The sequence below is a fragment of the Gopherus flavomarginatus genome, chromosome 6 (assembly GCF_025201925.1).
Source record: "Gopherus flavomarginatus isolate rGopFla2 chromosome 6, rGopFla2.mat.asm, whole genome shotgun sequence".
Lineage (NCBI taxonomy): Eukaryota > Metazoa > Chordata > Testudines > Testudinidae > Gopherus > Gopherus flavomarginatus.
The window spans coordinates 79,857,369-79,883,073 of record NC_066622.1 but is presented as its reverse complement, the minus strand read 5'-3'; the positions used below and the strand labels follow the sequence as shown (position 1 = coordinate 79,883,073).

The window sequence follows — 25,705 nt, the reverse complement described above, 5'->3', positions numbered from 1 at the left end:
TGTTATGTGTCAGCAATATATTCATCATGAGGCTGTTCTTGAAAACCATTAGCAGAAGCCAAAAGAGCTGAAATGAGGATTAGTCTGACTTTGCTGATCAGAATTACATGGGCTGCATCTCTTTTCTGGGTTATATGCTTAGTATATAAATAGCTGCAGTACACTCTGAATATTTACAACAGAACTTTTGTCTCCTAATAAGGCAGAAAACAACAAATACACCTTCTCTATAACAAAAATTATTGGGTGCTGTTGTGCTATACTCTGCCCTGCCAAGCTGGCCAACGTGCCTTTGCGATTTAAGACCTGAGCCTGGTATCTCATTCTCATAGCCAGCAGAGAAAACGGGCTCGCTTTAGCGGTAACAGCTCATTTTGCTCAATAGTAATGTATATATCCAGTTACAACAACATTTGCCAATTCAGTCTTTAGCCATGTCACCATCACCACCTGAGGAATGGTAATACTAAACCTGGAGCTCTCACATCAATGTGGTATACATAAGGAAGACCTGATTTGTGCTTCCCCTTCTGCCTATTCTAAAGTGGAACAAGAGGGATGTCGATCAAAAGAACACTCCATGACACACAAGGCCCCATGGAAAGTGCTGGACATCTGGATTATCATTATGGACACTGCTTCTTGAATCCTTCCTTCAGAGAGGAGAAAAGTACCTTGCAGGGGGAGTGTGTGACGAGTGAAAGAGAAGCAAGAAGCCACAATGAGTCTCAAGATAATCAGAGCATAGTTATTAAGTTGATTGTTTAATCATATTTCCCTGACCAGGTATAATGATACAAAGCTTCAGTATTACAATGCAAACATCAACGTGTAAAGTTAGGATTTCCTGGCTCTCCAGGACCCTTTTTAATGATTATATGGCTCCTCGCATCTTCATGTCTAAACATCACTGCCTAAGGTTATTAATATCAAAAAAATTTATGAAATCTAGTTAGTCTAACTGGTGCACTACACTCATATTGGAGACTTTAACTAGACTGATCAATTTCATTTTCTAGCCACCTTGACCTGGTTCACATGTGCTAGCTCAAGGCACTAGTAATTGGGATTATAGCACTTCTGGAAACCTTTTTGTATACTTACAAATTTACATCCAAAATATATTAGAAATAAAATGCCTGTACATGACTTCTAGGTGTCCCAATAAAAATTAATCATACGGTCTCTTAGAATATCACTCGTAAGTTAAAATACCCACAAGAAAACACACAGCAAAATATACTGCCCCTTCCTATTCCATGCAAAGCCCCAAAACTTCAGCAGCTCCTATCAATTGTGTATGATTTTGCAGTGTCCCCAGAAAGTCAAGAAATTTGGGCCATTTTGGAGCAGGAGGGATGGGGGAATGAGTTCCAGAGCTAATGGGCTTTCAAATAGAACACACTCTTCACTACCACCCTCTGTCTTATTCTGGGGGACAAACTAGAGCCAGAACAGTGATATGGGGGAAGGGGTGGGTCTCTCAAGTGGGCAAGTTCCAAGCCATTTAGATCTGTGAGATCCTGTCTGCTGTGAAATTTAAGTAAGACTCATGAAAACATCTGTACTCATATTGGACTTTATATAGGTTTCTCCCCCTTCTCCTCCATTTGATTTCCAATATAAAAGGTTGTAATAAAATACAACACCGTGGGTGGGTGAGTCTAACATTTAACCCTTTCTGTTCTGGGTGGATGAATACTGGATATTGCCCACTCTAGTTAGCCAAACTGTTTACACAAAGAAACCCTGGGCAAAGGTGTTGGGACCAATTTAATGATATAGGAACTTTCATCTTCAATGCCTGTGCCATTTTGCAAGGCCGTTTGAGTTTTTAAATATCTCAACATGTTTCTGAGTTACCATTCTCAAGGTAGCGAAGAGTCCTATGGCACCTTATAGACTAACAGACGTATTGGAGCATGAGCTTTCGTGGGTGAATACCCACTTCATTGGATGCACGAAAGCTCATGCTCCAATATGTCTGTTAGTCTATAAGGTGCCACAGGACTCTTTGCTGCTTTTACAGATCCAGACTAACACGGCTACCCCTCTGATACCATTCTCAAGGTATGTGTCAGTCTTTCCCTCCAAAATATACCAGGTCTCCCTATGTGGATGACAATCTAAACCTTTTACTTCAGGAAAAGTTGTTAATGGATTTTATTGCTGGAAGCCGATTTGTTCCAGACACATGCTTACTTATCTTGTTTAAAAGAAACTACTTGTGCAATGTATTTTAAAATAGGATATGCGGAGACCACAGGTCAGTAGGTCCTCGGTCTGCAAAATTCCACATTAGGAACAATTATATAATTTGAAGCTGAAATGACAGCATTTTGAATTATCTGGGTTTATTCATAAGTAATGTCTGAATAGTTCTTGGAAAACGTAGATTGTTACACATGTGCAAAATACAATTGATAAGTAATTCTACAGCACCTTCCACCGGAGAATCTCAAACTGATTTAACGAAATCAGTGAAGGTCACAATAACCCAAAAATGGTTGGAAAGTATTAATCATGAGTTACTGCAAAAAGGGAAGCTGAGGCACAGGGAGATTGAGTTGCCCAATAGCACTAAGGGAGCCAAGAACAGAGTTGGCAAAAGTAAGCAGAAGTACTGACTCCCATTTCCTTGCTCTTTCCAATGGACCAAACTCAATTTTTATTCTATTTTCTCAATTCTAGTGGCATAAGGGCAGAGATTTCCTTAAAAAAAAACAATAAGAAATCCACAGCCAACTGTCAAATTACGTATACTGTATTGGGTTTGACATGTACTTTTTCAAAGGTTTTTTGCTCATTTACTGAACACTTAAATATTTATCATGTGTCTTCCTTGTATTTCTGTGTTTTAGCTTTATTATTTTAATCTCATAGTCCATATAGAATGAACAGAATTAATGCCACTCTAACAGCACATACATCCAAACATGTCATACTCTCACCAGCCCCCATCAGCAAAATATACATTGTATATAAAATGTCTGCATGGGACTGATTTTTCAGTATTCCTAGGAAAGATGAAATTTGCAATACTCATTGCAATAAAGATAAATATGCATTCAGAAAGCTTCAGGGTTATATTTAGCAATGGCCAGGTATAGGAAGAGGTGCATCTAATTGATTAACCTCTTCATTGTCTTAAATGGCCAACCTGAAGGCTACAACTAACACTGGAAATTAAAGTTCCATTGCCAACAGCAATTTTACAATTTCCAATAGGAAGGAACATTCAGTGATGATTACCCTGAGAAACAACACAAGCCATCTGAATGTTCAAAATTTGTTTCAAACCATAACCTGATAAATTTAACTTAATTTTTCACACTATGATCACTTATAGGGTGACTGTTTCAGAGATTCAATTTTGAGGGGTCAAATCCCCCATAGCACCAGATTCATAACTCAGTACTTTTTTTTTTTTTAAATCATCGTCTACTTCAGTTTCAGGAAGAATATTTGTAACTGGCATTGCAGGCAACTGTTCAGAGTTTGATTTAGTCTTTAAAAAGTCATCAATTTCCTTTTCATGAAACCCTGAACAAATATTTAAAAATGCTTTTGTTTGCCCACAAACATAAGACAAATACCTCATAGAACCATTACGTTTCCTTAATTTTCCAGGACACAAGAATGACACTCGCCATCTACGTTCTTGAAACCTAGAGCCCAACCATTCACTTTCCTTCTCCTCTTCTTGTTTATCCCTATCTTACTCTGGAAAAAATAGGACTGATAACTCTGAAGGGAAAAAGGTTTTGCAAGCAGCAATACCAGACAGCAATGAACAAGTTTGCAGGCATATAACCTGTCTGTTCTACTCTTTCTGTACCTCCAATAGACAGGGCTCTTTTAATTACCATCCTATACATCTTGCCCACTTCCATCTGGGTTTACAGTTTCAGTGTAGGACTGCTTCAAAACAGACTAATAAATAATTTGGGATCCTGGCTTTTTATATAAGCTAAGCATCCCAGTAAGCATCATATTCAAAAAATCCTTTTCAGGATTCATTTCAGACTCTCACGTTTGGAGTGAAATGAAAAATTGCCTTTTTCAACTGCTAAAGCTCTAGCAGGCACTGCACTGTTGCTTCTGAATCTTACTTCTGCTTTCAGACAGGAATAGAGGGAAACTGACCGTTAAGACATCCTCTCCCTTCCAATCCTACTGCCAAAGGGGAAAGCTGGCTGGCCCTGGAGATCCTGAGCTAGAACAGGAATGCAATGTCCCTAAAGACCATGACACCTGGAGGTCTCCTCAGTTACTTGTGCCACAGGGCTGGGCCTGTTGCGATATGTCCCTAAATAACCCTCATATCCCACTGAGTCACCAAATGATGCTCTCCTTTTAGTTGCTACCTTGTTTCTGTCCTCTGGCTTCAATTTCAAGTTAAACAAAATGCTTGTTTACTAAACTAAACTGGCTAGACAACATTACCTGTCCAATGCACTGCTCCAAAGCTTGAATTGTTTGTAGTATCACCTCCTCCTCATTATCTGGCTGTGAGAGGCTGACCAAGAAGGGACAGTCAGTTGTCACCATACCTCTGATTCCGACTCCCGTCTCAGCAAGTCTAGACTGCTGTAGCAATAACTTTGTAACCGGAGTAACCGCCAAAGTTCTGATCTCAGATTCCTGAGCAGCCCTACTGACTCTCTTCTTGGGAGCCATAATGCTTCCCACAAATAGCGAGAAAGGCAAGAGGAAAACCAGGAATCTTCAAATGCTCAGAGTAGCAGAACGGCACCGCCTCGTAGGTAATTAGACAGCTAAGGACAAAGAGACCCACCCAAAGAAAAACATCTGCTGTTGGAAGTCAAAGTCTCAGCAGCACTATCTCAGCAGCTTCTGTAACCAGTTCATCCAAATAGGAAGTGACCCTCCCCCAAGGAAATTACCCTTCTCCCCTCCCTTCCTTACCCCATGTACTTCTGTGTTTTATGCATTTGGGGGAGGAGGACAACTCTGTCATGTCAGCTTCTTTTTCGGTTAGAAATCAAACAGCTCAAATGCAGGGAGGAGGCTGGGAAGATCTCTGGCAGCTAGCCCTAACCAGCTAAGGAAGAAAAGCTCCATTATGCCATGGAGCACCGTGATGCTATTAATATAAATGGCCATTATGTCTGCTTGGAAATAACAGTTTCTTCCCCCTACCCTGATCCAATATTTAAACATCAAGATGGAAAATAAGTTACTTCAATTGGCATCATAAAAGCTTCTTCCCTCCTTCTTAGCAGAGAAGAATGTCAGGGCTGATGGGAGACTTTTCTCAGGGCTTGTCTACATGGAGAGTTAGCGCATGGCAAACAGATGTGAATCTGTAACGCTCTGGCCTGCCACGCACTAACTGGCCATGTGGACTCTGCTAGGCTGAAGCAGACTCTGGAATTTTTAGTGCACAATATGAGGGTCCACATTTGCAGCAGGCTATAGCATTGTAGATTTACACCCGAGTTTGCTGTGCACTTACACTCTGTAGAGACATGCCAATAAGCATCCGTGGAAACTTACAGACACGTCGGGACTTGCCAGAGCAAAAAGGAACATAGGGTAACATTTTCAAAGGTGCCTTAGTGACTCGGGAGTCTGCTCACCATATTTCAAAGGTATTCAGGTATCTAAAATGAAATCAGTGCTAGATGCTTTCGGAAATCCCACTAGGCATTTATCTGCATCTTTAAAAGGCACCTAAGTACCTTTAAAAATGTGGTCTTAAGTCCCATTTCCAAACATGATATAGGCACTAAGGGGCCTAAATCTCACTGAAAGTTAATGGGATTTCAGATCCTAAGTACTTCAGTCACCATTCAGAACAAGACTTAGAATCCCAAGTCAATTCTGTGCTTTTAAAAATCTGACCAGCAGACTTTTAGCAGGTTACCATCTGAATACTGGAATGGCTCACACAATACCAGTTATTAACAGCAACAACATAACAGTTTTATGGACTTAAACAATTCATACATTGATTAGGTTTGAACCATTAAGTAAATGAAAGTCAGGCTAACTTCTCACCTAGCAAGCAGGATATATCCCATAGCTGTGCAACTGACTTCCTCACCCAAAGACCTAAGTCAGGTACACAAATCATTTAGAGAAAAACAAAGGACAACATAGCAAACAACCAACATACTCTGGTGCAGCTCAAGGCTCAGACACAAAGTTCAGTTTGAAGATGCATAAACATGGTGAAAACTTGTGTTCCTTTTTAAAAATCTAATCTCTCTGGAGTTACCAACTTTCAGAACCGCAGCATGTCCTTTGCCCCAGCACATGCTGCTGTGTGGTTTAACCAACATTCTGAAACTACATTCAGCATCACAACGTGCTGTCTTGGTGCACTGCACATTAATAAATGAGAATGGACCTTCCTATCTGGTGTACGGAAGAGCACATTCTACCACCACCGACAGAGTTCTCCTTCAGTTTTAATGGCAGAGTTGTGTGAAATGGAAGGACCGGGGTGCTAAAAGAGAGACAGTAAGAACATTTTGAAGAAAAAAAATGATACATAAAATTATTCCGTATTTACCCCTCCCCCCTATTTTTGGACAGATCTAATCTAATCTAACTGTCCATAGATAATATATTAATTGTATCCATTGTCTGAAGCACATGGATTCATTACTCTACTAACACGTGTAAGCATATGAAAGGAAATAAGCAGAACCTTGCTCCTGTAAAGATATTCAACTTGACAGACAAGGCAAAAATGGGATGTCAAAAATCAGAGACATGCTACCAGTTGTATCACATATTCAATGCAGAGCAAAGGCCAGCTGCTAATCAAAGAATTCCATGTGCACGATTGACCCATAGCCTTTTGGATTTCCAGTATTGTTAAAATTATAGCCTTTATTTACCCATGAAAATCACATGCCATTTTTAGCAGTAGGTCAGATGAGATAATTATGTGGAAGAGTAATAGTGTTCCTGATATTGTAGACTTCCAGGATTAAAAGGTTTGAGAGAGTACAATCCCTCTATGGAAAAATCATTCATCCCTTAGAAACAGGTGCTATGATAAGGCAATTGATAGAACTTGGCACACTCACCACTAGCCCAGATCAAAAAGTGGAAGGATCATATTCAAGAGGCTGCACCTTTCATAAACCCAGCCAATTCTCACGTAACAAGCCACTCCAATTCTGCCTTTGACACAAACATGGGTAGAAAGCATATGTTTCCTTCCTCAAGCCTGTTCATACCACACCATATCCTTTTCCCTTTTCCTCACATCCTGACTGCCCATATCAGAAGGGCAGCCTACCAAGATGAAGGATCAAAGATGGCAGAAATGTTGATGGATAAAGTCTACAAATGGTCTTGAGAAGCCAGGAAAGCAAGTCTTTTCCTAAACATATTTACCCACAGCAGAGAGATGTTCCAATGGACCGAGGAGGGAAGCAGACAAAGAATTTGTAACTATACAGGCCTCAGGAAAAATAGGAGCAAGATAGATACTAGGACACTTTTGATGAACAGACCAACCAATAATCTATAAAAAACACAACTTTTTTTTAAGGTAAAGAAAGGGCCCTTTTCAACCTTATCTTTATTGGTATAAGCCACTGATAATTCAGTACTAAAAAACAGCAGTAGCTACATGGAACTACAACCACTAATAAGAAGGTGTTTCTGCCCAAATGGTCTCTATGGCAAAATGCCATTTATTTTTAAAATTAGTGAATTATGCAACTTTCAAGTATCTTTATTACTACCTTTACACCATTAACCCACACCAGTCAAAAATACGTTAATAGTGCTTATGAGTTGGGAACACCGACATTCTCCAATAAGAGATTTTGGAAAGTAGGAAGATTTTTTTTCAAATGGCTTCAGGATTTTCATGCTAACAGAAGTTATGCAAATACGTGAAGAATCCAACTTTCCACTAAATGGCAAGTTACAAAAAAATCCAAGCACTGAAGGCAGAAAAAGAAAAAGGCTGTTCCCAAGGTTAGTTTGCAATTGCAGAAAGAAAGAAGCAACACAAACACGAACAATTAGACTTTTTAACATACATCTGCCGAATGGCCAGCTAGGCAATAAAATGCATTCAAACCACAGCAATTCAGCAAGCTCCTTCTTTGAAGAGAAGGGGAAGAAATGCTAATCTGTTTCTAGAAATCAGTAATATGATGTGTGCTTCCCATTAGGAGTGATAGAGCATCGCTTGATGTGATATTGTTCAGTGCACCCTGATGTAACATGACACATGCAGCGGAAACAGCACTCTCCACTCCCACCACAGCAAAGTACCCCAGATACCAGAGGACCTCCAGATACTTCCTTTAACCTATTACTGGAAATAAACGTGGCTATTTCAACACAGCTTTAACATCATGAAGGCAATCCTCAATCCAGTATCAAGATATCAGATGTATTTTGAAAGGGGTGATTTCCTTGTAATTTTTACATGGAAAGATTTTCTGACCTTTCTCACTTCAAGAATTTCACAAAAGCCATAAAAAGCTGTATGCAAACAGAGCCAGTTCAGAAAGCAGTAGACAGCAGCCAGGAAGTCTCAGGGTTGGGGCAGCTCTACATTTCGAATCTAGACATTTTTAAGGCCACAGGGGTCCAATCCAAAGACTTTGCAGGAGGCCTGGAATTTGCTTGTACTGCCTAAGAAAAATAATGGATGCTATGACTCAAGTAATTATTTACTTGGCTGAAGAATCACAAGGGTATTATGAGGAATGAGTAAAAAGCAAATACTACAATGGGGATGACAGGATTGCTAGGGGGGACAGGTCATAGGATATACAGTCAGTCTTTTATTATTATTATTCTCCTAGTGGCTAGCTCAGGGGTCAGCAACCTTTCCGAAGTGGTGTGCCGAGTCTTCATTTAGTCACTCTAATTTAAGGTTTCGCGTGCCGGTAATACATTTTAACGTTTTTAGAAGGTCTCTTTCTATAAGTCTATAATATATAACTAAACTATTGTTGTATGTAAAGTAAATAAGGTTTTTAAAATGTTTAAGAAGCTTCATTTAAAATTAAATTAAAATGCAGAGCCCCTGGACCAGTGGCCAGGACCCAGGCAGTGTGAGTGCCACTGAAAATCAGCTCATGTGCCACCTTTGGCACGTGTGCCATAGGTTGCCTACCCCTGGGCTAGCTCACATCCAGCCCAGTTGTTTGGCAGTTACTGAAAGTTACCAGTGTGAATAAGACTACTGGGTTGCCTCCCAAAATATACCACAGTATTGAGCACTCATTGGGCAGTCCCAGCAGAGGACTGAAGGAGAGAATGGAAACTAAACTATCCTCTCACCACTGCATGGGCCGCTCAGGCTAGTGCTTCTCAAACTTTAGCAACCCGAGGATCCCCATTTTGATTTTGAAGTGTTTGCGGCCCCCCAAGCCTTCCCTGCTCAGTCTCTCCCCCCAAGGTCTCATCCCACCTCACCCTACTGGGAGGGAAGGGGAGAAGTTAATCAGCGGGGCTGGCGACCGCAGGGATGACTCACAGACTCCCTAGAGTACCCTTGCAGATCTCCAGGGGTCCACGGACCCCAGTTTGAGAAACCCTGGGCTAAGCTATATTAGCCAGATGGTGTGGGGGATCTGTTTGTGCTGTAAGTGTTTTGTGAACAGAGAACTTCAGTTTGCAGGGGCTATCAGTCCTGCACCTTTGATGAGCACTTCGCTTAAACAAACGTAAAAATGTAACTAAGGTCAATTCCCACCTCCTCCCCCGCAGTTCATCTACAACTCTCTTTTGTGCTATGGTGAACTAATTCTACATACCAAGGAAAGAATATCACTTAAGTTTTTCTTCTGAACACTGAAAAATATGTACCCTTGATTTTAGAGAACATACTCCTGTGTATGCTGTAGTGTTCACACCGAGAGACCACACAAGCTGTTACAGTTTCACAGAAGGCTGGTAATTTTTTTAAAGAGCTAATATATTTCTTTATCTGCTGTTTGTCCTGTTTTATCTACTCTGAAACATTTTTGTTACTAATACACCTCATTTGCTCGCTAGTGGATCAATATACAGGTTTTTGTTTCCTTTTTAAAATGCAAAAATTAAGGAGGAAATCACAACTTTAATCCTGAAACAGGAGTCAGTGGAGTCAGAAAAGGATTGTCTGTGTCTGAGAGACTGGGAGAGCTGGGAAGAAAGAAACCTGCGCTGACCCTCTGTTGTAACCTGATCCAGTTAAAGAGGCACAGGGATTACCATTTATAGTGTTTCTCAGGGGTTGGGGTGGGGGGCCAGGGAGTGCAGCAGACAGTTCTCAGTCTGGTTGCATGGGCCAATAGCTGCAGCAAGGTTATAAAATGTGTAGACACTGGACGCCAAGGAAAGATTTATTTTTTGGGGTGTGTGTGTGTGTGTGTTGCCTTTCATGCTCCTGACATGTTAATCTCACAAAGCACGCATCTTTCTAGGAGAGAAGGGCAATGTTACTTTTTGTTCACTAGGTGGTGGGGTGGGTGGTTGTGGTGAAGTGGAGTAGATAAGGTGGAGAAGGATATCTGACACAGCCATGATTCCCAACTGTCAGTACATAGCACAAAGTATGATCAGGCTCCCCACATCAAGGGAGGTGTATGTAAGTAAGAGCAAGGGGCTGCTGTAAAGCAACACAGCTCCACAGATTTACACCATCTGGGGATCTGGGCCAACCTATGAGCAAACGCAGTGAACGTTTTTAAGCAAGGACTCTATTGATACCAGGAGGGCATTTACAATGCATGGGCCAAAGATTCCCAGCACTGAACCAGTAGGGTTGAGTCAGTTTATGTGATCTTTTCCCACTCTCATAAAAGACATTGTATAGGATTTTAAAATTGCCATTACTAAAACTGTGATAAACTAAGGGGCTTTTTATAGGCTAAATACATTACTCTACATAAATAAAGCCCAAAGCAAAGAAGCTTCTGCTGAGGAACTAAACTCGGTGTGCATTCTCTGTGTTCAACTGCTGGCTTGCCAGGCACCAGTTGTTAGTGGGTGAGGGTAAATAAGCAACCGTGTTCAAATTTAGATAGCCAGAACTCTTCTACTTTCTCCTTTGTAGGAGGTGGTGGGCCATTCTCACTTGCCAAGATTGCCACTTATCCTCCTGGGGTCTTGCAAAACAAAAATCACTGTGTTTGTTGCGCTGTGGCACCGTTCCCTAACCTACACAAATGGAACACAAAGTCCTCTGTTAACTCATCTTCCAGCCAGCCTCCATTCCACACACAACTCGGAACAGTCCTATGAATGCTGGGAAGGTTGCTGGCTTTCCTTCCTTCCTCCTCCTCCTGAGATTAGGTAACTAAATCAAAGTAGCACTGTTTGGGTGCAGTATTAGTGGTTTAACTAACAAAGTATTCACTATGCAGCTGTAGCAGGGTGGACCACTGCTCCGGCCTTGAAAGGATTAAAACAGCCCTGGATAAGGGCTGGGGCTGGAGAAAGCAGCCTTTTAGGCTGGGCTGATTGGGGGAAGTGGCAGCAGCTGGGGCCACGCCCCAAACTGAGCAACAGGCCCTTATATAAGGCAGAGAAGCTAGGAGCACAAACGAATAGCCTTCCTCTGCCTGTAGAAGGAGAAGGGCCTGGCTGCAGGGAGCTAGTACTGGGGGTTACAAGGTGCAGCCCAGGGGTAGGCCAAGGCAGCAGGTCCAAACCCTCCTTGTCAGTGATGAGTTGGCTGATACTGCAGTCTGCCCCAGGGTGTGGGGCTAGACAATGACTGGCAGTAGGCATACACTGAGGCAAGGTGGGAATAGAGGGTGGGGGTTCCCTAGGGAGGGGAGACCCTGAGAACAAAGGGTCACTGCCAGGGGGCAGCACCCTATGTAAAAGGGCACCGGGGTCCAGGGAGGGACATGGGGCCAGTAGCTGGAAGGTGGATCACTGGCCTGCAGAGGGTGCTCTGGACACTGGACTGAGCTAATTCCTGAAGACGACCAGTAGGAGGCGCCGCAGGGGTGAGTCTGCCCGGTTACAGCAGCCAAAAACTGTTCTTCTGAAAAAGCTTTATTGTGTTTTGCCTTGGATTATTACAAAAAATATATGTGAATTCTGTGCATATGAAAGACTGGCACCTCTGGAAAAAGAGATCCTTCATTTACCCATGGAATACCCAGAGAACAGCATCTTCCATTTGGCCTCATCTGTCTCTCTCAACCTGACCTGGAGGTCTGCTTCTAGGGTTGGGAAAGCAAGGTTGCTCCCAACGCTCCACCTGCTCTTGGCCTCTTGGTTGTGACTGTCAGGAAGCAGGCCAATTAGTGCCAAACAAGATTGATTTGGGGGGATGTGGATACTTATCCCTAAGGAGCGGGGATGAGGCCCCACAACTTAATTTCACTTGGGCCTCTGTACAGCCATGAGATAACTTTCAGGTCACTTGACTTGGAGTGGATTTGGACCAACTGAATTCCATGAACCAGACTCATCAGATTTGTCCCAGCATCTGTGCTTATAAAAAAAAAAAGGGAGGGGAGGGGAGGGGGAGAATCAGCTGTTTTAGACAATCTTCTAACCTTCCCAAAAGCAGCTGTTTTCAGCTCACCACGTCAGTAACACCAGACTAGCAAATAAACAAACTTTCAGAACCAAAGCTTTCAGCTGCTTTAAAATAATTGATTTGTATGAAAAAAAAATCCTTTAACTTAAAAAACATAATCCTTGGCTAACAGCCACACACCAGATAGTGCTGCATAGCGTGATGCTATACAATGGTGGCTATTTCTAAAGCTAAGAGCAAGGGAGCAGACAAAAGCAATAGAAGAAGACGTTTCAGAAGTCTCGGTGTAGCCAATATACCACCACTTGTTCTTACTTTAAACTGAGCTTCAAATGAGGATTTAAGCTAGGGCACTAAATTCTCACTCCACTGTGCAAAAGAAAGTTATGAGGGGAGAGAGGACCACAGCATAATGTATGTTTTTAACAGAGAGAGATTTTTATGCTATGAGGGCAAGATTTCATACTTAGTTAAAACAGACATTAACTGGGGATCCTACTAGAATTATTTACTATTTGTATCACAGTAGTACCTAGAGGCTAGAACCCCATCATGCTGGTACTGTATAAACATATAATAGAGACCAACCCTGCCCTGCAGAGATTAAAAAACTGGAAGCAAATAATCTATACTGACCTCTGGATCATCATGGTCCAAATTGTTCAGCAAGTAGTACAAGAGGTGAACAAGTCAAAAAAGAGGGAAAATTGTGGAAAGTGTTATGAAAAACATGTCCCCTTTTTTTGGCTGTAATTTGAAATTTCACTGAAACAAAAATTCACAACATTTTATCCAACTCTAATAAGTGATATTTTAGAGTTCATCTCATGGATCCAGTTGGGTTAAGAGATCTCCCGAATACATTTTACACATTTGGGGGGAGGGGGGTATTTGAATTGGTTGGAAACAAAATACAGCAACCTTTAGCCTCATCTCAAATTGAGAAACCGCACCCCCACCATCACCCACCCACATTGACAGATTCCTGTCAGAGAAAGTATGCAGCTGGAGGTCAGGAGCCAGGCAGCACAGCTCACAAGGAGGAATGAGCAGGCAAAGATGGTGTCAGCTTCTGCCATCAATTAGATAAGCATTTGGAACTACTTCTTTCCTCGCCCAGTAATGCAGAGAGGGTAACAATTTCAAAGCCCCAAAGGGATTCTGGAGCCTAAATTCCATTTTCAAAAGTGATTTAGGTATTAGGGCCCAGATCCTCAAAGGTATTTAAGCAACTAGTTCCCACTGGAATCAATGGGAGCGAGCCTAAGTCCCACTGACTTTCAATGAAACTTAGGCTGCAAAGTGCCTACGTCATTGCTGAATGTGGGCCTTAGATGCTTATGAAAATTCAGCCCCAGTTTCCAGTCCCTAAAGCTCAGCTTAGTTGTTATTTAGCAAGAAACATTTTTAAAAACCACATATTAAGAATAAACATCTACTAACATTTGGTTTGTTCACTGCTCTCTGCTTCTAGGGAGCAAACTGATTAACCCAAGCAGACAACTGACTCTCTGGGGAGTTTGAAAGGTTTCGTTCTGTGGTGATCCTTGCAGGAGACGTTTGTCTACTCAGCCAGATTAGAATGTTCCCCCCATGCCCCTTACAAAAAGGCAAAGATGATGATCATTATACAGGCTCTGCAAGCAGCTATGTGCCATGCCAGGCAATGCGATGCAGTGGCTGCTCTAGCTTTACTCCTAGTAGCGGTCTCCAGTTTCAGCTTACCTGTTTTATGCACTGCAGCCGGTCATTGGTCTGCTGTATGTGCCTGTCCATAGAATTCATTTTGATTGTCTCCACTTGGCTTCTACCTGAAAGCCATTAAAATCCCTCAATCTGCAAGATAAAAAGAACAAGAAAGATCACTGAACAAAGTTCATGCACTTCTGCCAACTATACAGTCAGAGAGACCATGGATGTTACACGTCACAGGTTTAACCTTCCTTCCTGAGGATGATTTTTTTTCTCTTCTGGTTTGGGAAAGGGAGCTGTCAGGGGGCCCACGAAGTATGCACAGGCAGAAGCTCTGTATTTTAAATTCAACAATGACATTCCAAAGTCACATGACAACACCTAGCTAGGTAAACCAAACTCCACTGGGAGCTTTTGTGAAGCCAATAACAAAGGTTCCTTTTACACAAAGAACTACAGAACTACTTCACCAAATGCCACTAAAATGAAACAGCAGAGCTGCTGGCAACATCCAAGAAGTCTGGATTTTATGACAACAAGGACATAAAGGACTTGCCCTTCTATTTCTATGGGAAAAAATACCTCTTGCTCTCACAAGTATTTCAGATGCACTGTACCATTACATGGCCAGCAAATAAGGACTGGGATTACACAACGGAGCCTAGCTATACTTGCCTAAGTATTAGTTCGGAAAGCTTTGGATCTCGGTACTTTCAGTTAGAATGATAAGTATGCCTTGATAAAAAATGTCATTTAAAAATGGTTCTGGAAGAAGTTGTGATGGCAGTAAGCACAGCACTGGGATTCAGGATTCAGGCAAGACTTTCAAAAGTGACTAGTGATTTTGTGACATCTTGACATACTTTAAAGGAGTCTGATTTTCAAAAGTGCTGAGCAACAGCCACCCTCTAAAAATCTGGATCTTTTAAGATGTCTTTCTTTAAACCACAAAAACTACTAGTCACTTTTGAAAAATCTTGGCTTCTGTTTTTATCCCCAGCTTTGCTACTGACTTGCTATGTAACCTTAGGGAAGCCACAAACTCTCTGAGCCTCATTTTATGCATCTGGAAAATGAGCAGCATATTCCCATCTGAAAGAGGTGTTGAGAATTTTGATTTGCATGGGTATAGCACTAGGAAATCACCACATGAGAAACGACATCAAGGAATTATGATGATATAAACAGCAAAACTGTGATCTGTTGGCCCCACCATCAACACTCAGCAAGAGGAGCAGAATTAAATAGGTTTGTTAATCTCTTTTCAGAGTCAGGCTTCATGCTACCCTGCACCTGCACATTAGCATCTCTGGTCAAAATAATTAATATATCAGCACAGAACTGTTTTTCAGCAGTGTGAAATGTAAGTAAAGAATTAAGATTAGTGACCAAGCTAGGGACATGGAAGGTACTGGGTTAGCAAGTAACCTCTGCATCTCATTCTGAATTCTGTTTTCTAAATCCCTTTTATCTCTGCCTTCAGCCCACAGCTGAAAAAGTGTCAGCTATGCCACTTATGGGGCTCCATTCATTTTAGAGACAGGGATAAATATCCACTTGGGATTCTGCTCTGACCTTTCAGCTACTGTAGTCAAAACTAGGCTTGGCACGTAGGCCAACTGGAATGCAGTACAAACAAAGGTAACCCACTGAGCCCTGCAGCCCATGCGCACTGTCTGTGGATTGAGTTTAACAGAGTCCCTCTTGGCTTTATCTGTTCTTTTACTTTAGTGGCAAAGCAGCTGCTTGGAAAGATGGAAACTTGGATTCCAACCAGCAATTTCTGTCCATAATTCACAATATCAACTGATATGCACTGTAATTTGTTTAAAACCAGAACTGTGACAAGGCTCCAGCTATGTATAATTGTACTTAACAGGCTTAACAGTTTTAAAGGCTTTTTTCTAATACTCCTTTCTCAGGCAAGGGTGATGAGCTGCCCCCGCGCCCCCCCCCACTCCTCTTTCTCCCAACCCCTTTCATGACACTTTGAAGCCAACATGGAGTGAATATTGTGTCACAAAACTGGTCTTTGCCTATATTTTTTTCCCTGTCCTTGAAACACTGTAAGAAGCTGCTTTCTCACACCCAATGACTGGAGAGGGGGGAGGGGAGGGGAAGAGGAATATTATGATTTTGGATATTAGGAAACACTATTTCACTAAGACAGTGGTGAAGCACTGGAATCTGTTACCTAGTGGAATCTCCATCCTTAGAGCTTTTTAAGGCACAGCTCGACAAAGCCCTGGCTGGGATGATTTAGTTGGTGTTGGTCCTACTTTGAGCAGGGGGTTGGACTAGATGACCTCCTGAGGTCTCTTCCAACCCTAATATTCTATGAGAGGGGAAGGACAGATTCTGCAAGACACATTCTCATGGTATATTTACATGAGTGCAAACTTTATACTGGCACAACAGGATTCCAAGTTTGCACTCCAATGTCTGCCGTTGTGAATTGTAGTTTCATTCTTATTACACCTAGCAGTTCGTTTTGTTTATCATAGCTCTGTCCCTGATGGAATATCATCTCGCTCTCCACAAACACATGAAAGAGAGGGTGGACTTTTCTGATGCTAGTTCTGCTAGGGAATCTAAAACCCTTCCCCACTCCCACCTCACATCACTTTATAGCCTTTCAATTAGAGCACCTCTAAAAGCCTGCAGTATGAATGCCCAGCCCTCAGAAAGGGAACTGTGCTTCCCTGAATGGATATGCTGAATGCATCACTGTCACAGCACGATGGATTCCAGACCATGGCATCCGCGTGTGTCCCACGCACCCGAGCCATCTGAGATTTCTGTACCTAACTGATAACATTCTCTCATGGCTCCTGCTGGATTAGACTCTGGGAAAGAAATCTTTTCTGCTAGACAGCTAAATGAGGTCTTACAACAGCAGCTCAAGCACCTCATCCCCACACTCCAGACACAAGAGGGTTCAATAAAGCACTCCTGTCAATAAATTTTGATACTCATGGAATGGTAAAGCCAGTTTTGTGTACAAGTATCATTATTAGACTTTGCCAGCACCACCTTCTCAATGGCAGGCACTGACCAAGGACCCTTCAGAAAACACAGATTGATATATTTTATTAAAAACGAGTAACACATTCTTATCTGCTTACAAGACCCCAAAACAACCTCAGTAGCCATGGCGTTTAATCTTTCAGTGGGCAGCAGAGGTATTTATCATGAGATAAGCTAGCCCAGACATGACACCACTTCAGCAACAATCCATCTTAAGAACTGGAATACATTATCTGCATTTTAATTGCGTATTAGGACAGAAGGAAAAGAGCATATTACAAAAACCCGCTCCCCACCCCCCAAGTGTTGTTAAACATAACTAAGGAATTAAATCACTGGCTTCATTTCTCTTTACAAACAAAACAAAACAAAACAAAACCAGTAGAAATTTTCTCAACCAGCCAGTAATCACAATGCTGTGTTTAAGCTGCTTTTGGAACAGAGATAAGTGCCCTTATTTTTTGGCATTATTTAATTAACCCTCTCACAACTATAGAACCCTGTAGAATCCAATCTCAAAAACAACTCTACTCCAGGCAACAGATTCAAGGACATCCCCAATACCTCCAGAAAACATGACTCCCCTGCAAGGCTGGATGTACCAGGCACTGAAGCTGTCAGCTGATAACAAAAGAAAACTCCTGTGGTGGTGTTGGCAGTACAGTGTGGGGTTGGGAGACTGCAGGGGGATTCTATAGAGATAATGATAATGATTTGCATTTATGTAGTACCATTCGTGCCAGACGACTGCAAAGAATATTACAAATTGATTTATAAACTGTGTATAATACACCTCCAATCATCTGACTTCCAGTTAACCACATGTGTAAATGAAGGTGATCTCAGCTACCTGAACCGGGCATTACTCTCCTATTTGTCCAAAACCCCATTTTTCCCAAGAGCGGTAAATTTCTCAGAAACTTTTCAGAAAATCAGGGCTGTACAACATACAGAAATAAACCACGATAGTCATGCAGCTACCTCCGAGAGTAACATGGAAGATGTTTCATTGCCCATAACAACACTTAATGGTTTCGGATGGGAAGTAAAGAATACCATATGCACATGAAATTGCACAGAGAATATAGAAAGCTGAACAAGGTGCTAAGGGCTGGCTACAAGCGGAAAATTAAAGGCATGACTATACTAGTATAATTACACTGGTATAGTTATACCAATAGATCTCTGTGTGTAGACCCTCATTCTGGAATAAGAGTGCTCTTTTCTGGTTTAGTTTTGTGTCTCTTTGCCCTGGTCTACACTACGAGTTTATGTCGAATTTAGCAGCATTAAATTGAATTAACTCTGCACCCATCCATACAATGAAGTCCTTTACTTCGATATAAAGAGCTCTTAAAATCAATTTCTGTACTCTTCCCCGAGTAGTGCCGAAATCGACATTGCCATTTCGAATTAGGGTTAGTGTGGCCGCAATTTGACGGTATTGGCCTCTGGGAGCTATCCCTCAGTGCACCATTGTGACCACTCTAGACAGCAATCTGAACTCGGATGCGCTGGTCAGGTAGACAGGAAAAGCTCTGCAAACTTTTGAATTTCATTTCCTTTTTGCCCAGCGTGGAGAGATGATCAGCACACGTGACCATGCAGAGCTCATCAGCACAGGTAACCATGCAGTCTGAGAATTGAAGAAGAGCTCCAGCATGGACCATACAGGAGGTACTGGATCTGATCGCTGTATGGGGAGAGGATTCTGAACTAGCAGAACTACGTTCCAAAAGATGAAATGCCAAAACATTTGAAAAATCTCACTGCAGGGACTCACTACAGTGCCACGTGAAAGTTAAGGAGCTCACACAAGCCTATCAGAAAACCAAAGAAGCAAACAGAAGGTCTGGGTCAGAGCCGCAGACATGCCGCTTCTACACTGAGCTGCATGCAATTCTAGTGGGGGGCGCCACCACAGCCCCACCTCTGACCGTGGATTCCAAGGAGGGGGTAATCTTAGCCATGCTTGAGGATTCTGCAGATGGGGAGGAAGATGAGGATGACGGTGACGAGCTTGCGGAGAGCACACAGCACTCCGTTCCTCCAAAAGCCAGGATTTTTTTCTCAGCCTGAATGAAGTACCCTCCCAACTCTCCCAAGGCAGTATCCCAGACCATGAAGCCATGGAAGCAACATCTGGTGAGTGTACTTTTATAAATATAAAACATGCTTTAAAAGCAAGCGTTTTTTAATGATTAATTTGCCCTGAGGACTTGGGATTCATTCATGGCCAGTACAGCTACTGGAAAAGTCTGTTAACGTGTCTGGGGATGGAGTGGACAGGGACATCTCCATGAATCTCTCCTAGATGTTCTCCAAAACCCTTTGCAGAAAGTTTCTGGGCAGTGCAACCTTATTCCATCCTCCATGGTAGGACACTTGACCACGCCATGCTAGTAGCAAGTAATCATTGTATGGCAAAGCCTGGCAGCGCATTCAAGCAACATCCGTTCTTTATCTCGCTTTGTTATCCTCAGGAGAGTGATATCGTTCATGGTAACCTGGCTGAAATACAGGAATTTAATTAAGGGGACAGAGGTGGCCGTTCCTACTGGGCTGTTTGCCTGTGGCTGAAAAGAAATCCTTCCCTGCAGTTAGCCAAGCCCGGGGGAGGGGGAAGGCGGCATTCGCACTGAGCTTTTCGCGTTTGGCTAGCAGGGATCTTCCCTGATACCAGCCATGCAGTGGGGGGAAGGGTAAACTGATCATCCCAGAGAATTGGATGGGGGGTGGGGGTTAGTTTGGTTTCTGCAGGGATCTTCCCTGATACCAGCTATGCGGTGGAGGGAGGGATAAAGCGATCATCCCAGAGAATTGGATGGGGGGGGGGAGTTTAGTTTGGTTTCTGCTGCTCCACGTTAACAGGAAAACCGCAGCACTCAATGGGCTTTGCTTGGTATGTGGGAAAGGAGGGCGCTGCTTTTATGAATGCTGCAGAAGCCAAAAGACGATGGCTTACCATGGCCGCATGCAAGCCGAATTCTGCTGCCTGGACCTGCGTCTGTGATCTCTAACACCAAAGCCGCAGGCACTCAATATTAAGATGCAAAATGTGACCTTGTACTGAAATCACATGTGCTATGTAATGTGAATAGTGTTGTTCACCGTGAAAGAGTATAAGCATTGTTCTGTAAAATGTATCTTTTTAAATACTTCTCTCCCTTTTTCCCCCTCCTTCCTGCAGCTGCAAATTTTTCAAGCCTCCTTCCTCCGTCCTGAAGGCTATCTCAGATAAGATGGCAAAAAAAAAAAAAAAACGGACGCGAGACGAAATGTTCTTGGAAATCATGGAATCAACCTGCAATGAAAGAGCTCATCTGAATGAGTGGAAGGTCACCCTATCCCAGTACAGGAAAGCTGCCAGTGAACGTGAGGCCATGAGGGACAAACGGGAGGAGAGGAGAGACGCTCGAGCTGAGTGGTGGCGGGATGCAACGCTGGGACTGCTGCGTGATCAAACTGACGTGCTCCGGCGTCTGGTGGAGCTTCAGGAACGGCAGCAGGATCACAGAGTGCCGCTGCAGCCCCTGTATAACTGCCCACCCCCCACACCATGTTCCATAGCCTCCTCACCCAGACGTGTAAGGGGGAGTCTCCATGCACCCGCCCACTCCACCTCAGTGGACAGCCCAAGCAAAAGGCTGTCATTATTTTGAACTTCTGAAGTGGCCTTTTCCTCCCCTCCTATCCTCGTCCCAAACCCCACCCGGGCTACCTTGTCAGTTCTCTCCCTCTTTTTATAATCAGTTAATAAAGAATACATGATTTTTAAATGATAATGACTTTATTTCCTTCGAAAGCAAGCCGTGATCAAAGGGGGAGGGTGGGTTGCTTACAGGGAATGAATCAATCAAGGAGGGGGGGTTCAGCAAGGAGAAACAAACACAACCGTCACACCATACCCTGGCCAGTCATGAAACTGGTTTCCAAAGCTTCTCTGATGCGCAGCACTTCCTGGTGTGCTCTTCTAATCGCCCTGTTGTCTGGCTGTGCGTAATCAGCAGCCAGGCGATTTGCCTCAACCTCCCAACCTGCCATAAAGGTCTCCCCCTTACTCTCACAGAGATTGTGGAGCACACAGCAAGCAGCAATAACAATGGGAATATTGGTTTGGCTGAGGTCTGAGAGAGTCAGTAACATGCGCCAGCGTCCCTTTAAACATCCAAATGCACATTCTACCACCATTCTGCACTTGCTCAGCCTGCAGTTGAAGAGCTCCTGACCACTGTCCAGGCTGCCAGTGTATGGCTTCATGAGCCATGGCATCAAGGGGTAGGCTGGGTCCCCAAGGATAACTATAGGCATTTCAACATCCCCAACTGTTATTTTCTGGTCTAGGAAGTAAATCCCTTGCTGCAGCCGTTTAAACAGATTAGTGTTCCTGAAGACGCGAGCATCATGAACCCTTCCCGGCCATCCCACGTGGATGTTGGTGAAACGTCCCTTGTGATCCACCAGTGCTTGCAGCACCATTAAAAAGTACCTCTTGCGGTTTATGTACTGGGTGCCCTGGTGCTCCAGTGCCAAGATAGGGATATGGGTTCCATCTATCGCCCCACCATAGTTAGGGAATCCCATTGCAGCAAAGCCGTCCACTATGATCTGCACATTTCCCAGAGTCACAAACTTTGGTAGCAGCAGCTCAGTGATTGCATTGGCTACTTGCATCACAGCAGCCCCCACAGTAGATTTTCCCACTCCAAATTGATTCCCGACTGACTGGTAGCTGTCTGGCACTGCAAGCTTCCACAGGGCTATCGCCACTTGCTTCTCAACTGGGCTGCTATCATCTTGGTATTCTGGCGCTTCAGGGCAGGGGAAAGCAAGTCACAAAGTTCCATGAAAGTGCCTTTAGACATGCGAAAATTTCACAATCACTGGGAATCGTCCCACACTGCAACACTATGCAGTCCCACCAGTCTGTGCTTGTTTCCCAGGCCCAAAATCGGTGTTCCATGGCTAGAACCTGCCCCATTAACAGTATAATCTCCAAAGCGCCAGGGCCCGTAGTTTGAGAGTATTCTGTGTCCATGTCCTCATCACTCTCGTTGCCGTGCTGCCGTAGCCGCCTCGTCCTTGCCTGGTTTTTCAGGTCCTGGTTCAACATAAACTGCACGATAATGTGCGAGGTGTTTACAACGTTCATGACTGCTGTCTTGAGCTGAGTAGGCTCCAGGCTTGCCATGGTATGCATCATCTTCCCTCTGCCCACAAATTTTGTAATATTGCTTCCTCCAAAAGCAGGGAATTTGTTTGTCCTGCAAAATGATTTCAGTGGGCTTTCAGTCAGGGCCTTGAAGAGCAAATAAAGTCGATTCCCTTTGCTCGCATGCCGAAGGGGTTGCCTGCCCGTTCTAGTCTCTTACATATCAGTGTTAGCAAACCATGGCAGGATTCGGCACAACAAGAAGCCTCTACTCAGAGGGATAACAGTGGGGTCTGCTGATCAGGATTAAAGGGCATCAACAGAGCTGTGGGGAAGAGAAAGCTTACTTGGTGCCTTCAAAAACAACCAAATCTCTCTCTCTCTCTCTCTCTCTCTCTCTCTCTCTCTCTCACACACACACACACACACACACACACACACACACACACACACACACACACACCCCTCTACTGTTACATTGTAACTCCATCTACAAGGATGACAAGAACTGGTCTTGTTCCTCTTTGGTTATATTGTTCCGTGCACAGAGAGTGTATTCTCCTGTTCTGTTTCTGAGGCATAGACCTGCTCTCTTTTAAAGAAAATATTATGTACATTATTCTTGCCTTCCCTCCCCGCAAGCATGCGAGTTTATAGCCCCAGGCAGTAATTAAATAGACCTCATTTACATATTTATGATGCCTCAAAAGGGGAAAAGGTTTGTTTTTTTTCTTTTTTTAAGGAACAGATGTATTGACCTATTAGACAATGATTTTTTTTTAACCTTAAACGTACTGAATCTTTCTCTGGTGAACTACAGTTAGAAGTATGTTCTTAAGTAGGGATCGTGTAGTGGATAATAGAAAAAATGGAAAAAGGAATTTCACATCTTGCTGTTATAGTCTGTTATATTGCTTGAAATTCCCCACATTTTGAGTTTTCAGTTAATTTTTTGTCAAAAGTTTGATTTTCAATAAAAAATATTTTCAAAAAGCATTTCAGAAAAAAAATCAAGTTTTTAATCAGTTTTAGAGCTGTTTGAAACATTTCAAAAGTCACACATTTCAACATTTCAAAATTTTGACATTTTTTAAAATTAAAAAGAATGGTTGTTTTGAAAAAAAACTATTTTTTTTATCATTTCTACTTCATATGGTAGATTATGACATGAACCGCTATTAAATCAATCACAGAACAGATTCAAACTTCAAACTTGCACGTCATTTGTGACATAACTGAGAATTTTTGCTGGCTAGTAACGTTGAGAATGACTAGGGTGCCAATTAGGTTCAAAAATATTGAACCTTCACAACACCCCTGTAAGATAGGTACCTGTCAGCCATATTTTACAAGTGGCAAAACACAATCAGAGCTGATTGACTTGCCCATTGCCACGTGGAGAGTCAATGGCATCTAAGAGTAGAATTCCTGAGACTCCTGGTCCCAGGTATGAAGCTCACTGGCAGATTGGTGGGAGGAAGTTGACACAGATTTTGCTTTACAACTGGCACTAATACATGTTGTCAACCACTCACTTTCATGAGCACTCAAGCTGCTGACCAAATTCCTTACTCTACATATACACACAAAGCAGCTACCATCGTGTACACTACTGTATCAGACAACATAAAGAGTAGACAAACTGGACTGCATAAAATAAGAGCAGACCCAAGTCATCAGCTAAAACCTGAGTCCAACCTTTTAGAGATGTTTTGGTCCCTTCTCCACTCAATGCTTGTGCCCATGCACACTTTCATACCGCTCCACTTCCTGGTTTTGAGATGCAAATTGCTTATGCCTGGTCAATGGAAGTAGAAGGAACTGAGAATGTCCCAAGAAAGCCTATTCAGTAAGTTTCGGCCTGATTTCTAGACCACAGAGGCTCAGATAATACTTACGCACACAGCCTGGGAACCATTAGGCCCAGCATATAAACCAAAGGGATCATTTGTAAACAATTACTAACTGATTAGTTTCGGCAAATAGAATGGAGATCCTTTAACATACAGGAAGAAATAGAGGACTATAACCTGTCTTGAAAGTAAATAATGTGTCAGCATGTATGATGGGTAATAAATAATGCATCATTTTGTAATTTAATTTCTTAATTCATGTAATTACCTAACAGTTGATTAGAACATCACAGACAAATGAGATGGCATTTTTAGACTCAAAAGATTAGTGGTAATGTAAATAAAATAAATAAATAAGTACAATGGAGTGATAACTGTGAACATAAAGTAATTACCTGAATTTAAAGTTCATGTTTTAAAAATTAAAGATGGAGTTACAAATAGATAACCAGATAAAGGAGAAGTAGTCTGGCAGGAGTGCACTCCTCTTAACTCACTGCATCTCGTCTATTGATTTTTATCCCTTCTGCTCTCCGAGGGGTAAAGGAACATCCACCACAATGTATGTGCTAGGAACAGCTAGTGTCTAAAAGGGAGAGAGAATAACTGCCATGGGGCAAAGAACAAGGGCCGAAAGATGTTGCCAGGTGAGAGCTCAGCAGGTCAAGATACTTGGTTTCAATTTTAGAAGTTGAGGGTATAAGGAAGATGCACACTAGCAGCCACCATCTGGGAAATCATATATTTGTTATCAATAAAAGGGTCAGACTCGGAGCCACTTGGAACCAGTCAATCAAAGTGGAAAATTTATTGAGAAAAGAAATCACACTGCTGTGGTGTATTTCATTTCTTTGTTTGAACCTTAACAAGGTGCGAGAAAGGGAAAGAAAACAACTTCCAAAGCAAGAATTCTACAATACATTTAAAATAACCCTGTCTCCCCTCAGTATCGAATGGTAGCACAGGATGAAGCACAAACAACCGGTGAATGCTGTTCTATGTACTACTGGTGCTGTTTATTCAATCAGATACAATGGAATAATTTGTTATATGTCTCTAATATGCTGAGAGTCATAAGAGAGGGCTGAGAATTTTTTTTTAATCTAATAAGTGTCTTTGATCAGGCTATAAAGCAGGCTATGAACAGGGTGGGAAGGGATTACATTGGCTAATTAATCAATTAAGTCATCAGCAAAGAAGTGGCCCAAGCTATGGTGTTGGAGTTTAACACAGAGATGATTAAGATGAGACATTTGTATTGTACCATTAACACATCAGGGGGGTTAAAAACAATTAACTTGGCTGCTCTCCTGAGAGAGATGGTATGTCAGGCAACTGAGTGCTTTACCTATGCAAAAGGAGTTTAGATTCTGCACAAAAACTTGGCCAGGGAAGATCATTACATATTAAGAAGGAAGCATGTAAGCCTGGAGGATTTTGCACCATTCATGATTTCACAACACTTGCTGTTCCAATATCAAAGTACTC

At 42.5% G+C, this 25,705-nt stretch overlaps 1 protein-coding gene across 13 annotated transcripts in view; it reads right to left on the bottom strand.

The window, feature by feature from the left end:
- Positions 1-25,705, bottom strand: part of ZMIZ1 (zinc finger MIZ-type containing 1) — a 509,185-nt gene that overhangs the window by 213,436 nt on the left and 270,044 nt on the right. For all 13 annotated transcript variants that reach the window (XM_050960048.1, XM_050960044.1, XM_050960038.1 and 10 more), the window contains one exon: positions 14,219-14,329. In XM_050960048.1, coding sequence (XP_050816005.1) covers positions 14,219-14,278 — 60 coding nt within the window. In that variant the 5' untranslated portion in view covers positions 14,279-14,329. The remainder of the gene's footprint in view (positions 1-14,218; positions 14,330-25,705) is intronic.